A 15,147-nucleotide genomic window follows, 5' to 3' on the forward strand; every position below is an offset into this window, starting at 1 on the left:
CGTCTCCACTTTCTGAGAGTGCTCAGGAGGAACAACCTGGAGGAGAGGCTGCTGGTGACATTTTACAGAGCCACCATAGAGAGCGTCCTAACGTACGGCATAACAACATGGTATGCAGGGTGCTCAGCTGCAGACAGGAAAGTACTGCAGAGGGTCATCAACACAGCCCAGAACATCACTGGCTGCTCTCTGCCCAGCCTGGAGGTCACTGCAAACTCTCGGTACCTCAGCAGAGCTGGCAATATCATCAAGGACCACTCTCACCCCAGCAACCAACTGTTTGAACTATTACCGTCAGGCCGACGGTACAGGTCACATAAAACCAGGACAAACAGATTCAGGGATAGCTTCTTTCCCAGAGCTATCACCGTAGTAAATAAGCACAAAAACAATTGAACCTATTCCATACCGTTACTGTCATTATATTATGCTGCTATTCATACTGTCATTATATTAATGCTGCTATCCTGTATATATTGTACATAATATTGTTTGAGTACTTACGATTGTTTTTTTGTACTTTTTATATTTTACATTTATATTTATTATTGAAACTTGCACCAAGGGAGTGGCACTCCAATTTCGTTGTACTCTGTACAATGACAATAAAGGCTATTCTATTCTATTCTAAAAACATCATAGAACATCAAAGTTTAGTATAGCCCTTGCCCTTTGAGATTTGCGCTCTCTGAGTAAGTTTGTGTTTTAGAATCTGCCACAACTAAAACACAGACTAAAGAGGGAATGGAAAACATTCCCCTCATAAAAGTCCAGCAGCCAGTCTCCTCCCTTCACATACAACATACAAAATAAATGCAATAAAGTAAAATAAGTATAACTTTTAATACAAAATTAGAAAATAAAATTACATAACATAACAAAAATATTAATTTCAACAAAGCTAATATTATTTGTTTTAGTCTGTTGATATTTTGTTTTAGTTTTCTAAACTACAAGAAACGACTTATTTAAACTGTTATTGATTATTTCTTCACTTTAATTTGATTTTTAATTACAATAATAAAATATTCCAGCTAATATAAATAAATAAATAAAGTATCTCTATCGTAAATATGGTATAATAGCTTTCACTAAAGTTGAAAATGTAACGGTGTCGCTGATATTTAGCACATATTTTTAAGAGGGTTTAAGCCATCTTATTTTGAAAGGCCCGTGGCGGAAGTGTTGAGCTCAGGTTTTTTTGGCGGATCTTTGGGAGCAAATGTCCACACAGTCTCTTTATTTACAGTGTTTAACGGAAAGAGTAGCACGCAGCTGGCGTTTGGTTAAATTTAGCGACAGATAGGATTGTAATCTCGGTTTGTAATCTGTTATTTGGTCGTATTTTGGTGCGTTTATCCTTGTTTTTTTAGCTAGCGTTGTTAGCCGATCGTTGGCCTGTCGCGCGTCGCGGTCAAAGGTAAGAGAACTGCGTAGCATTAGCTGCTAACCAGCGTTATCCTTGTTTAGTTTAGGAAACATGTGTGATGACATGCAAGACGCTCTTTTTGATGCTCTTTAAAGCAAAAAGCTCCTCATACGGAAACAGAGCTGTGGTTTGTGTAACATTAAAGAAGAAGGGGCGTTTTTCGATTTATCGGCGTGCCCCTTAAAGCACCGCTGACCCTGATGTTCCCGGTGATCAGTGAGTTAACTGTCTTAGTTTGTAGAAAATATTCAGGTTGGTGTCATGTGAGACCTGCAGGCATTTATCCAGTCTGAAAACCTACATTACAGATGGTTTGGATGAGTAATCGATTAATGCAGTGGATACTGGTTAACTTTATTTTTGATGGGAGTAGTTAATGCATGATTATAATATTTAAGATGGGAGCCCTACTAATGTTAACTTAAGCTTGTTTAGCTTATGCAGAGTAACGTTAAAAGATTCTTATTTATATATAGCTGTGGTAGCAGTTAGACTTTTAATAACTTTGTCAAATCTATTTTGCTGAGCTAGTGTTTTCTGAGTTACACGATTTTAAAATAGTTTGGCTCATATTTGTATATTAGAAACAGAGTATACATACTATGGTGGAAAGTGTCAGGTGTCGGCCCACCTCTGTCCAGTTGTTCTACACCAGTGCGATGTTGTTGTAAGCGTATGTGTCCAATATTTTAATAACCACGTTTCTTTGAACTTTTTGAAATCATGCCTGCAGTGAAGTTTAAGCCCTGTTCAAGCTTTCTTGCAGAAATGAATGTTGAAAGGCTGAGTTTTGTCCTCTGCACCTGCTGCAGAGTTGACTGTAAAATTGGGTGTTGTCCCAGCACTCTTGATGTTGTAATAAAATGCTGTTCTTTCCTTTAAGGTTGACAAAATGTCAATACCACGGTCTCGATCACCACATTACAGGTAAATACGCTGCACTAACTGTGCTTTTATTATACAGCCATTCTAGCGTGTGACTGTAGTGTTTGGTTACTTGGGGAATATTTTATACCGTCTGGTGTTCCCACGGGGTCATTTTTAGGACCACTGCTGTTTAACTTGAGAGGCACAGTTATGTTTACCTGTCTCCACCCCTGTGTACGCACAAGACAAACTGATGCGATCACTGGTGCTGAAGCTGAGAGTCTGGAAATTTCAGTTGCTGACCTTATTTTCCAAAATCGGCTCTAACTGTGCTGTTGTTCTGTTTTCTATCATCTAAAAGTATTGAAAAAGTTTGGAGCTTTCTGTTGCATAAGGTCGATGGAAATCTGGCCTGTACTTTTTTTCCACTTGACTGTGTGGAGATACAGAAATCATTTTACTGCTACAGTATATCCTTTATCATTAACATTGCATTATGCATTAAACTGTTTATTGAAGCTACTGGCATCATATTAACCTTTTTAGTACAGGTGCAGCTATAATCATTGTATACACATTTTATGTTGTGCTCGTGAAGAATTGATGCTCAGTCTATTTAAGGTTTCAAGCTTTGTGAGCACGATGTCTTCACAATCTATTGTGTAAGTGACTTGGAGCAACAGAAGGTTAAAACAGCATTCACGCTGACAGATACATATAATATAAACATAGGCCAGGCCGAAGGCCAGGAATTCATTTAGCTTCTAACTGCGTTTGAGCTTGACAGGTAACAAGTGACAGAAGACAGGTCAAGAAAAGGACAAGCCCACAGGGACCATCTGGGCCTGAAACTAATTGCCATATATGGAAGGTGTGATAGAAAGAGGAACGTCTTTGTCTGTTTTTTAGATATTTAAGATATCTAAAATTGTTGCATTCGATGTTCATTTGACGCATGAAGGTGCGTTAACCCTGACATTAAAAAAGTAGTCTCAAGCGTATTCTTAGAGGCGGATCTATGCTGATGTGTTGCAGTGTACATCTTCCCAGGCATGTGCTCAATAAATCATCGTTTGACTGAATTTTTCTGGGCCAGTGTTGTTCCTTGCCTCAATATTTCAAATCGGGACAACTGCAATGCTCTGTTCACGGGAACATTGCAAAGCACCGTAACCAACTTTATCTGGCATAGTTCTTAGCAAAAAGAAATCTGACCATGTCACAGCTGCACTGAGGTCATTATTTTGGCTTCCAATTAGCCTTAAAGTTGGTTTTAAAATTTGAAAAGTTGATTTTAATGTCCTGTATGGTGTGAAACCTTAATATTTCTCAGACAGTTTTATATTTTATAGTTTAAATAGTTCTGACACACTATCATCTGTTATTGGGTGTACTCCAACACAGCTCAACTCACAAGTGTTCAATTTCTACTAATTGTATTGATTTTAAGTTACTGTTCTTGTCATTTTTACTGGTATATTGTTTTTCATTACATCATTACATTTATAGAAATGAATCAGATTTTTTAAAACTGGTAATTGCAGTCCTTATTGTTTTGAATATACAGTGGAACCCCGACTTATGAAATTAATTTGTTCCAGAGGGTCTTTCGTAAGTCAAAATTTCCATCGCCTTTTGAGTGAGGCGATGCTGGCTGAAGATGAAGTTCTTGGTGGAGGAGGAGGTGGCGGAGGTTGAAGAAAGCATATGTATGCATACATACGTATGTGTACATGTACATAACATTATGGGATTTAATTTAAAAAAAATTTAATTTCTATTTCATCTATTTCGTTACGTGGGCATTTTGCCGTACCATGGGTCTTCGTAAGCCAGGGTTCCACTGTACTTATTTGCTTATTTTCTTACACTATCTTGCTAGTGTTCTAGATTGTACTTCCAAGTGAAGTTATGCTTCCCAAAAACTGATTTAAAATTATTTTCTAGATGCTGATGCATTAATTCCGGTGCTATCTGTTTCTAAAATGATATATATATATATATATATATTTTTTTTTTCTATGTTCACTTTTTCAGGAGGTTGCCATTGGAGGAACCTGGCTTTGATCCACACAGACCAAGTGGAGATCTGGATGGGATTTCTATGGACAGAAGGGAACGCTTTCGGAAAGGTTCTGAAGAAATCAGGGAGAACTTCAGTGAAGACATGTATCCAGAAGGGCAGAGGAGAGCCCCTCCATTCACAGATGACCATCGATTTGAACGTCAGCCTTACAAAGACCGGGAGGAGTTTCACCACAGGAGGTTATCACCCCGCCATGATGTACGCTATGAAGAATGGAAGTTTCCCCCAGTGAGAGATGGAGGATTTGATGGAGATAGGAGAAGAGAAGGGTTTAGAGAGGAATTCCAGAATTTTGAACACAGGAGTCGGTCGCCTCCGAAGTTCACAAGGGAAAGGTTGCCACCGACACCGAGGTCTAATTCAGACCAGAGGGATTCGGGGATGGGTTGGAAGAGAGAGGAGCAGGTCAGGGATCGGTGGAGGTTCACAGACCTCAGTCCCAGTTTGAGGTCTGACGACCAAAGAGTTGGAGGAGATGGGGAAAGAGGGAGGAGATTCACTCAAGGTCCTAATAGAGGCAGACAAAGGGAAAACCCACATCATGAGAGGGGCCTCCCTTTTAAAAGACAACGAAGAGAAATGGATGACGTCAATCATCCTGGGTAAATTTTAAGCAAAATGCTTTGCAGCACTATCGGGAAATGAAGAACGTAGAAGATTCCTATCTTCTAATTTTCTGTAGCGCAAATTTCCTCACTGTTCATCTTCATGCCTTAATTTCACTAATGCACTACTCTAGTGTTAAATATTGCATGGCTTATAGTTTCTTACCTTCTTTCTGAGAAATGTAAAGTTCTTTTTGTCTTATTTTGACCTCTTTTCATTATTTGTGTTATCAGTGATAATACATTAATGATTACATATTGATTCATTTAGGTTTGATTATTTCCAGTCTGAATTTAAAAGTGAAGATGTTGAACCGCCTCCTCTTATGCCACCACAGGTCCAGGAATGAGAAGGACTTTGGGGAAAAGGGTTACTCAATGGAAGGAAGCAGACATGAGTTTGGTGAAGACACTCGGGGAAACCTCCCCCACGGAGACGGTCGGTACTCGGGGCCACTTGTCATTGAACACGATCATGGCATCCGAGACAATAGAAAGCTGCCACGATGGGAAAGGTTTGATGACCACAGGGATCTCAAGCCTGAGTTTGATCGACAGAGGAAGCCCCGTCCAGGGGGCTCCTCTGAGGAGCTTTTTAGGAAGACGGGAACCAGGTTGGATGATCAGGAAGATCCACGAGAACACCGTTATCAAGGTAATTCGGGGGAATCAAACTATTATGAAACTAGGAGAAGCCCTGTGCTTCAGGACAGGTCAAATGCAGCAAGATATGGTGTTCAAGGTGGCCCCATGAATCACAGGGGGAGAGGTGCCACTCAACCAGCAAGAAGGAGGTACAACCCAAATCAAAGCGGACGGCCAGGACAACCAAGAAATCACCCACGCTTACAGCAGGCCTCCCAGGGATACCAAGATCTTCCTCGCGAAGAGCAGAGACAAGGGTTCCACCCCGTTAGGGAAGATTATGACGACGACACTAAAGATGAGCCCAACTGGGCAGAAAAAGACAAACTTCAACAGTGGGACCAGGAAAGGCCTAGAAGTCTGGAACGGCCCCCAAGGAGGGATTTGGACCCTAAAATGCCCCATTTGAGGCAGCAGGGATGGAGCAATCAGAAAGCCAATAATATGACGGTTTTAACAGAGGAAACGCTAACCATCAAGGTGGACATGAGTCGGCCCATAAACCAGAACAGGTAGAGTATTTTCTTTATCTTATCAAGGGTGAGGGGTGAAAGTTCACACTTTCTTTTCATGATCTTGTGAAGAAGAAAAAACCCCATGAAGCTGCCACATGGAGTTTGAAGACTGGCATTGAAAAAAGCACAAATAATTCCATGTCATCTGATATTAAAATTGATTTTGGATGAAATTGATTTGAATACTGGCAGATTCAGAACCAGTACTGGAAATGTGTTCCCTTATGGGGAATTAAAGGGACCTACCCAATCATATGTGCCGTTACCTCATACGGCTGGGATGCTTCATAGAAGTTTCTCCAAGGAGTCCATGTTCATTTAAAGTGGAAGTCACTCTCATGAATACTTGTGGACTGCAGGACACCTCAAGGAAAACAAAAGGAACTTCCAACTCCATGATGTTAGTCCCGAACCGAATATGGCCTTTATTTTAGGAAGCATGGTGCTGATGCGGAGTCTTCATTTGTGCTTTTCAGAATTCACCTGGAAGAAAATTTGCAACAAACTTGTTTCATTGAATTCAAGTTCCAGTCGCACAAATAAAGGAGTCAATTTTGCACTTGATTTATTTTTTTTAATGCGTTGAGTTAAATTGTGTAGATGAATCCAAAGGACCTGTTATTTCGTAATGAAGATGACTGAATCCTAATTTATCCCTTTTGAGGATGGAAAGGTGCAATTTCTACCCCCAACTCTGGATGATGTTTGATTTAAAACTGCTTTAAGAGGCATATTTACCTTACATCTACAACATTGTTGGTTTTTACTGATTGATGGACTTTGAAAGCTGAATGTGGGATACAAGACACAGTACTGACAGGATTCGATCAGCAGATGCAACTCCTGTGGGCGCTGGCAATTACACATGTTTTTCAGGAGGATCTCAGACCGTCTGAGTCTAAAGAAGAGTTTGCTACTGAAACCTACATTAAACCATGTTTTCTAAAATCAAAAAAAAAGCGTGATGTGCACCCTCCAAACACCACCTCTCACTCCGTCATCACTTGGTAATATGGTGTCTTCGGTGCGCTGATAACATAAAGAGAGTTTTTGCTTCTGCTTTCTTTTGGAGCTGCTTGGAAATGAAAAATGATCCTCGGTGAATTTAGGATTTGCCTCGTATGTGCATTTAAGGACACAGTCAGTGACATCTGGACTAATGCTGTTGCTACTGGAAGAGGAAATATCTGTTCTTTCTCTTGTTTTGAAAGGGAAGTTGAGCAAAACTGGCAGTAACTGATGGTACTACTAAAAATAAACATGGAAACTCTGATATGCACTGTGATAAACCACACACCTTGTTGTCTAAATGCCAGAGAGGAAGTTCACTACAGCAAGCAAAAGAAGAAGATGATGATCTGAAGGCTCTGCCATGGAGAAAATGTTGGGAAACCATAAAATGAGACATTTTGCAGGAAGATGAGAAGACTTGGCAGCCATTGTTGGGCCACATACCAGAGATGACATTTAGGAATCAATGAGGAACCTGTGTGCACCAATCAGTTATGGGAAGAAGGAGAGACAGTGAATGGAGTCCTGCTCAGAAAGTGCATGCCGTGAGTGAGTTTTGGCCATTTCATGTTTGTGCGTATACAATCTTATTGGAAAGCGTGCCGAGGATCCAGATGCAAGGAATCGTCCAAGTAAAGGCAGGCACAAGCAAGTCCGTGTTTTGTGCAGCGAGCCATTGGAGTCTGATGGATCATGAAAAGAGTTCAACTTCACGGCCTAAACATTAGTTACAGGCTTTTTGAGGAGGAGACTAATGACGTGAATATCATCAACCAGCTAAAATAAAGGAATCATCATCATCATCATCATCATCATCATCATCATCATCGAAGATAACTGGGGAAAATGCACCCTCATTAACGCTTTGAAAAGATGGCGACGAAGCTATAAACCTGAATAAATTAGGAGCTGGAGCATTTCAAAGCAGCAAACATAAAAGGATGATTTATCCTGAAGAAAACTGAAGTGAAATTGTCCTTAGTTTAAGAAGAGAAAATAAATCCAGGAACATAATCTTCAGTGGTGACAGAAGAGAATTTTAGGCCTTGTCAATGGTTTCAGAAGACACCAGTAATCACTATTGTTGAAAGGAAAAATGGACTCCATATACAGAAAGATCACTAATCTGGATAACTGGAAACCTTCAATCACATCTGTTACCAAGAGGTTAATCAGCATCGTCCTTCGACAGTGCTTTGAAAAGGAAGCTTCTAAAAGAAGTAATCGTCAGGAGGAGGATACGAATTTAAAGATTGTGTACAATCGGACACTTCTGTGTCGTTCCTCTTGAACCGTGACAGGACTGGAGAATCCAGCAGACAAGCGGATCAGATATATGAACTAAGAGTCGAAGATTTCATACGAGAAAAGAAGTGTGAACTTTCGCCCCAAGCTTTAGCTCACCTGCCAGTTATATAAAAATAAATAAATAAAATAAAAAAAGCGTATATTGGGCTTCTCTGGCTTCTCCTTTAAGCCTTTTTAAATATCCATTAAAATGAATAAAATTGGTGTGACTCTCTGTGCGCTTAAGGGTGAAAACCTTCCTTTTTATTCAACCAAATAAAAGACTAGTTACTGTAAGCATTGTGATTTGTGGGACTCGTTAAAGGTAAGTTTACTGGGTAAGGTAACGACTTTTTTACTTAAGTGTGATTGGTACAGAAAGGAGTGTACATTTAAGATCCATCTTTTAAAAAACACTGCATTAAGTAAGGATGTAAACACAGTGTAGAAACTAAATATTAAAATGGCATTAAAGCTAATTTTCAGTGACTTAAGCCATGCTAAACAAACGCCGATTCCCTGGCCACAAGGATCATTTATCATGTGTTTATTCATTGTGTTGGTATCAATCTCCCTCTTTTCTTCCTCGTCCTGCAGCCCGCTGTGTTATTCCTCAGACAGGCAGCTCTCTTTAGATCTGGTCAATGTTGGTCGCCAGCGTCTGGACTTCCTGCCCATGCTGGAGCACTCCGGCACATATCAGGAGACCGCCATGCACACTGGGACGTTTGCCCAGGAGATTATCACACTCGTGCACCTTGTCAAAGGTTAGTACTGCATGTTGCACACAGGGCCTGCAGATATTTTCTGACAAAACAACAAAAACTAGGTCCAACAATGAGCGGCACAGTGTTTGTGGCAATAGATTTTGGTAGGTGAGGTTATTGCACTCCTTGTCTTCCTCCTAACACTAGTTGGAGGCTACACAGCTTAGGCACCCACAGGTTGTCTTTGCATTGCTCTGCAGCATCAGCCAGGTTAGGCTACCAGTACATGAAACAGCTCTCCATGTGGTGCAGGGTCTGGTTAAAGTAAACCGCCCAGCTCACGTCAGATCTCCGGAGCCGAACCAGTCTGACTCTGGGATGAAATGCGGCTCTACTGGGAGCTTACTTTGTCTTCTTAGACATTAGCAGGACTTGCTGGTTAGCAGCAACTAAACTTTCAAAATAAGAGTAACGGGATTCTGTTGTTCTTTAGGACAGAGTAAAATTACAAAAAAAAGGATAAAAAAAAGAATAAAATCTAAATAAAAGGCACCGAGCAGCATTGATGTGCGTGTAATCATATAGAAGAAAGGTGAGCTAAGAAGTGCAAATAGTCGTACAATTGGTGTCTTTTAAGTGTGTGTGGTCTGCATTTACAGAGCAGTATTTCAGAGGGGATGGGATCACCCTGAATCAGCGCTTCTCAGCTCCACAAGAAGGCAGCTTTTCTGAAGAAGAGATGGAGGAGCTGACGTCGGACGAGGGATTCGAGTCAAACCAGTAGGTGGACAGGCATAAAGTTTGTTTACCTGCCGAAGTAAAGTGATGGTGAAAGCAGTACATAAATTATAAGAAATATCTTCCTTTTTCTTTACAGACGCCCTAAAAATGACTCTAAAATCTTTTCTCTTGGCTTTCTCCTTCTTGTCTGCAGAGGTTTCAGTTTGGATATGAACTCGCTGCTCAGTGACGACAAGCCTCTGTTCTTCTCGAGACCAACACAGGTAAAAAAAGAAAAGAGAAATAAAGAAATGCACTCGATACTAGAGACTATTGGGAGCTCTGGTTATGACTGATTCATTAATCCTTTTGGTAAATTGACCTCAGGGCGTGAGGCTGCAGCCGGTGCGAGGTCCGGGTGACCTGAGGCACGACCTGGAAAGGAGGCGACAGGAGAAACTGGAAGGGGTTAAAGTTACAATAGCTGGGAGCACTATGTCACAGCGCCCCCTGGGTGCATGCAGGTGGGTTTTAACCTAAGTCTTCTTATCAATCACTTGACAATGTTTCTGTAGATGCTGTTTTTGGCAGAATATGTTCATGTGCAATCGTCAGAAGGGCAATCTTTCTTAGATTAGGTGCAAGGAGGTAGTCCTTGTTACGTGGACCCTCCAGAGCACAAAGAGGACTCTGGTCACGAGCGTAGCAAGGAGTGAGATCATTACTGGAGAGCTGAATGGACATCATGATGTTAGTTGTTGGTTTTTGTCCTCTAGTCACATGCTGGATGGCATGTGCATGTACTTTTTAGGTTGATTAAACATCTGTGCAGCAGGTCAAAGTACAGTCTGCTTATGGGGAAACATCCCTGCACCCCAAATTATGGCAAAAAAACAAAAATAAACAAACGTGAGTGAAGTCAGTAAACATTCCTTTGAGCTCCACGAATCAATAACTCATAAGATAATGTTGTAAAAACTTGGTCCAAGCTCCACCAGTAGCTCTGATTTCACGCTGCAGCCCACTGCACTGAGTTTCTGTTGTTTACACATTTTTATTAGCATTATTTATTAGCCTGTAGGAGCATAAAAATGGTCCTTTTTTAACAAAGAGTCAAATGGATTTGTTTAGCTTGGAGCTGAATGTCTTTTGGAGTCACTCGAAGAACTCTTCAAAATAAAATGACCTCAGTTTGTCACAAACAGCATGAGACAAAGAAAACATGTGAAGAAGTCAAACAGGAAGTGAGCTCCCAGTGAGCCAGGCTTTATTTATTAAGCTGATTTTTGGTATTCAAGGTGTTTTACCTGTGGTCATGTCATGTGACCTGACCTGCAGTAGGGCTTTTATTCTTTCTTGTGGTTTTCATCAATGGCTCAGTGGGATGATAATGGATAGCTGCCCCTTTAGCAGGCTGCACCTGGTGTCTGAAAGAAGAGTCGACGCATGTATTAAAAAGATGTTTGTTTGCCTCCAGATGTTTTCTGCACATTGACATTTGACTCACTGTTGTGTTAATATAACTGTCATACTGTACCAGCTGCACTTTAAAACAACCACCGTGGGCCAACATGCTGTACAGAGGAGTAAACGCATAAAAACAGCAACGAAAAAGACCAAAAATAAATAGAATACAATAAAATCAACACGTCAAAAGCCAAAGACAAGATGTGGAGAAGGTTGAGGGCCATCCAGGCTTTAATGTCTTTAGGACACTTGAGTACAGTCAAGCACAATATCCTTCAGTTTTAACTGAAGTAAAGTTTCTTTTATTCTTGTCACTGATTAAATAGTTTTGAAATGTGTTTTTGTTGTCAGTGATCCAGTAATGGGATACAGTGACAAGATGCCTCATGTGGACCACAGGAGACGAGATGGAAGCACGGTGAGCATTAAGAGCCGGGTTACAGCGAGTCTCACCTGGCTTAGTCATGTGACACGTTTGGTGATGACTTCCTGAAAAGGTCAAAGTGGGCGTGTCCCAATCCAGGGGCTTCATCCTTTGAACGCTTGAAGTCTGAGGCTGTTAAATGGGACGGTCTAGCTTACGATGTGCTGCCCAAGTTGCCTAGAAATCCTTAGACTTTCCGCCAGAAGTGTTTTAAACAGCAAAGGATGAAATGAATTAAATTTTGTATTTTATTTATTTATTTTTTTACTTTTACTGATTTTTTATTTTTATTTTTGCCATGTTAAGTATCTTAAGCTGGGATTAGCTGATGTGTCTAACCCTTTAAAACCGGACAGAGCGGGCACGCTCCGTTTTGCGTAACTATTTTTAAATCCCGGTAGCTCTGCAACCACGTGAGCTAGCGCAATAATGGTTTTTGCATATGAAACCGGAGGAGTTGTACTTACATCTTATGCCATCAGCTTGTCCTCGGTCACGGTTTCCTTCCACATAAAGCTTTGCAAAAACTTCATAAAAAGCACTTGCAGCAACAAAAACATAATATTCCAGAAACACGCTTTGCCGGTCCGATCAGCTGTTCGTAACACTTCCTACGTCGGAACAGACGTCAGCGCAAACTATCGCATGTCCTCCATTTCCTGCCCAAAACGCGGAAATGTAGTTTTTTACCTTCAGGGCTTTATGAGCCTATACTGTTGTTTTTAAAAGTTATGTTTGACTTTATGACTTTCTGTGTTGTTTCTGGGATGCTGAGGACTCATATTGCACTGCTGGAAATAGTTTATTTTGATACACATGCTGGGTTTTTTGCAAATTTGCACTATAATATTTATTTTCGTTTTTCCTGCAGTATATAAAAATTGGTGTATTTCAAAAACAAAACCATGAAGACACTTAAAATAAATGTCCTGTGGTGGGAAACTAGTTTGTGCAACTTTTTTGTATTTACAGTTTTCAGGGATGAGCCTCTTAAATTTCTCTAACTAGAAATATATGTTAAAAAAAACAAAATCGATTTTCAATTTTTTTGTAGTTTATTGCACTTTTTTGCAATTTATGTAATTACTATGCACGTAATGCAGACATATTATTATAATTTGGGGTTTAATGGTTGTATTAATGTATAGCAACTTGAAATGCTCCCACAAATGGCTCCACAGCATGTAAAAAATATAATATAAGCTCTGGCGGACTTGGTTCTGTGGAAGGTCTTAAAGGGATAATTAAAACCTTAGAGCAGTGAAACGTGTCCCTGTTTCAAATACAGAGCTTCAGTAAAGATTCAGGGCACATATTTCTGTTTCATATCATTTCAAATCTCCATCTCAAAGACAATTTTTACAGTGTCTATATGGAGGTATTGTATATACAAGAGACAAATATTGTTCTTTTAATATATTGGTGTCACTGTGTTTGTCTTATATGACTAAAAAGAAAATTCACAAGCTATAAAAGTTTAATGTAATCGTCCCTTGAAGGACGCCGTCCCTGAACTGTGTCACTGCCAGTGACTTGGGTCTTTTTCTGCTCCACAGGGACCGAGGAGAGGAGCTCTGAACAGGCTGAACGCAGGCGCCCAACACGGGAACAGTCGCTTCGGCTTTCAGAAACAGAACTTCCGCAACAGCTCTGCAGGTAAATTTAACAAGATGGCTAAAAGAAATGAAAAGTGAGTGGCTGATCCTCCTCACTGCTCATATTCTCAGGGTTTAAGGTCGTCTGACACTGATGGTCATTTCTGTGGTGAATAAATACTGTTTTTAACCAAAGCCACACACCAGCTCTCATGTTAAAAACATATAAGAGAAAAAAGTTTTCTTTTAAAAAGATCACCTTTTTCCTTCCCTACAGCATGTGTGCTCGTGTTGCTGTCACCAGCAGAAGCTCCTCCCTCTTTAACCCCACCTCTCAGTCTTTATTCTGACTGCCTCCACCTGGAGCTGGTTGTAAAGCTGCTGAAAGGCAGACGTCACAGCCGCGGCTCGCTGCTATCTGAGGCTGGCTGTGACACATTTAGTCGGCTTTATTTGGTTTGTCCCCGTTGTGTAACTGACCTTAAGCTCCTCCCCTTCTCCCTGCCTGTCTAAGGCGCTCGGTTAGTGGGATATTCCCTCTGAACTTTACCCTGCTGACACATTTTAATCAAAGGTGGTTTCCTCACCCGCCCACACAGATCAGCTTCCTGGATCTCGTCCAATCCAGTCTTCTCGCCTCATCTCTTTCCAGTTCGACCAGTTGAATCCTTGTTTTTTTGGTTTATTCTTCACCCCCCTGTTAGCCTGGAGTTTCTTTCCTTTTTTTGTCTGACCTCATCTCTTTCTGTCCCCACCTCCACAGGTCCAAACTGGTGACCGGGCTCCTCGAGTGGTTTCCGTTTGCATTTATAAAACCAGCCGTTCTCGGGCCGACCTGCGTCCATGGTAACATGTCGGATGTGAAGAGGCCTCTGCTGTGCCGGTGTTTTTGCGACGGACGCAGCAGACTGAGAGATGAAGTAGAAAAATGTGAAATGCTGATTCGTGCAGCGCTGGTCTGTGTTTGCACCTGTTATGTTGCTTCTTCTCCCTCATAATTTGATTTGAAACCATTTCAAAATGTCTTTGTGTTGTTGGTGAGAGTCTGAGAGTTTCCTCACGAACAGGCTCGTTTTTACCCGTCCCTGAAAGTCTGTTTGTAATGAACGTTTCTGTGTTTTGGTGACAGGTTTTGTTCTTTGTCCTTGTTCTGTGTACACATTTCACGCTGCTCGCCGAGCGGTGCTGAACAAATAAAACGTTTGTTTTTAAATCGTGTCTGTCGCTTGATTTTAAAAGTTACATTTTATTTCTGAGGGAACCCGTACACAGAAAAACATATTTGAGTCGTTGGGGTTTTGAAAGCGTTCAAACTTGTTGAGAAGGACAAACGAGTTAAACTGTGCTTAAAGTGAACCTGTGTGCTCAGCCAGAGTGACATCATTAACCACACTTAGGGACAAACGCTCCTCAGCTCCCAGTCAAAGACGCACCGAGGGTTAGAAGAAAATGGTCCAAATAAATCAGCTTTTTCTCTTCACACATGTTCTGGCATCCATGAAAAATGAGGTTTAGTAAAATCGGCAAACACAGAAATCCTGAAAAATGTGTCAGTGTTGTGTCGACATGCAACCGACAGCAAAGAACCAACTTTAAATGATATCTTTGCTTCTAGCAGCCTGTCACAAAAACGTCGTTTGTTTGGATTTTTTTCCTTGAATGTATTTTTTTAAGCCAAAGATCGATTAACAAACAGCTGCTAGTTGCAAACTCAGAATAAATAAATAAGGAAACTGAACAAGCAGAGGCAAAAGAACAAAAACGGAACAAACCTGTACAGCAGATGTCT

General features: G+C 40.8%; 1 protein-coding gene across 3 annotated transcripts; it reads left to right on the forward strand.

The window, feature by feature from the left end:
• The first annotated feature begins 1,178 nt into the window (after positions 1-1,178).
• Positions 1,179-14,571, forward strand: zgc:112982 (BCLAF1 and THRAP3 family member 3). Of its 3 annotated transcripts, none has more exons than XM_026180320.1 (11): positions 1,179-1,420; positions 2,313-2,356; positions 4,334-4,984; positions 5,326-6,144; positions 9,043-9,212; positions 9,812-9,932; positions 10,087-10,156; positions 10,260-10,396; positions 11,691-11,757; positions 13,320-13,419; positions 14,122-14,571. In XM_026180320.1, exons 2-11 carry the CDS (start codon positions 2,322-2,324, stop codon positions 14,133-14,135), a joined length of 2,184 nt encoding a protein of 727 aa, XP_026036105.1. In that variant the 5' UTR covers positions 1,179-1,420; positions 2,313-2,321; the 3' UTR covers positions 14,136-14,571. The 3 variants fall into 3 exon arrangements, with proteins under 3 accessions (XP_026036105.1, XP_026036108.1, XP_026036107.1); XM_026180322.1 differs by lacking the exon at positions 1,179-1,420 and adding an exon at positions 1,428-1,645; XM_026180323.1 differs by lacking the exon at positions 2,313-2,356.
• The last annotated feature ends 576 nt before the right edge of the window (positions 14,572-15,147 follow it).

Source organism: Astatotilapia calliptera, chromosome 9, assembly GCF_900246225.1.
Source record: "Astatotilapia calliptera chromosome 9, fAstCal1.2, whole genome shotgun sequence".
Taxonomy (NCBI): Eukaryota; Metazoa; Chordata; class Actinopteri; order Cichliformes; family Cichlidae; genus Astatotilapia; species Astatotilapia calliptera.

Excerpts from the sequence above, each read along its gene's own strand:
- zgc:112982 (XM_026180320.1), top strand. The coding sequence starts at position 2,322 with ATGTCAATACCACGGTCTCGATCACCACATTACAG. Across the intron at positions 10,157-10,259 it reads TCTTCTCGAGACCAACACAG|GGCGTGAGGCTGCAGCCGGT; the intron begins GTAAAAAAAGAA and ends AATTGACCTCAG. Across the intron at positions 11,758-13,319 it reads GGAGACGAGATGGAAGCACG|GGACCGAGGAGAGGAGCTCT; the intron begins GTGAGCATTAAG and ends TCTGCTCCACAG.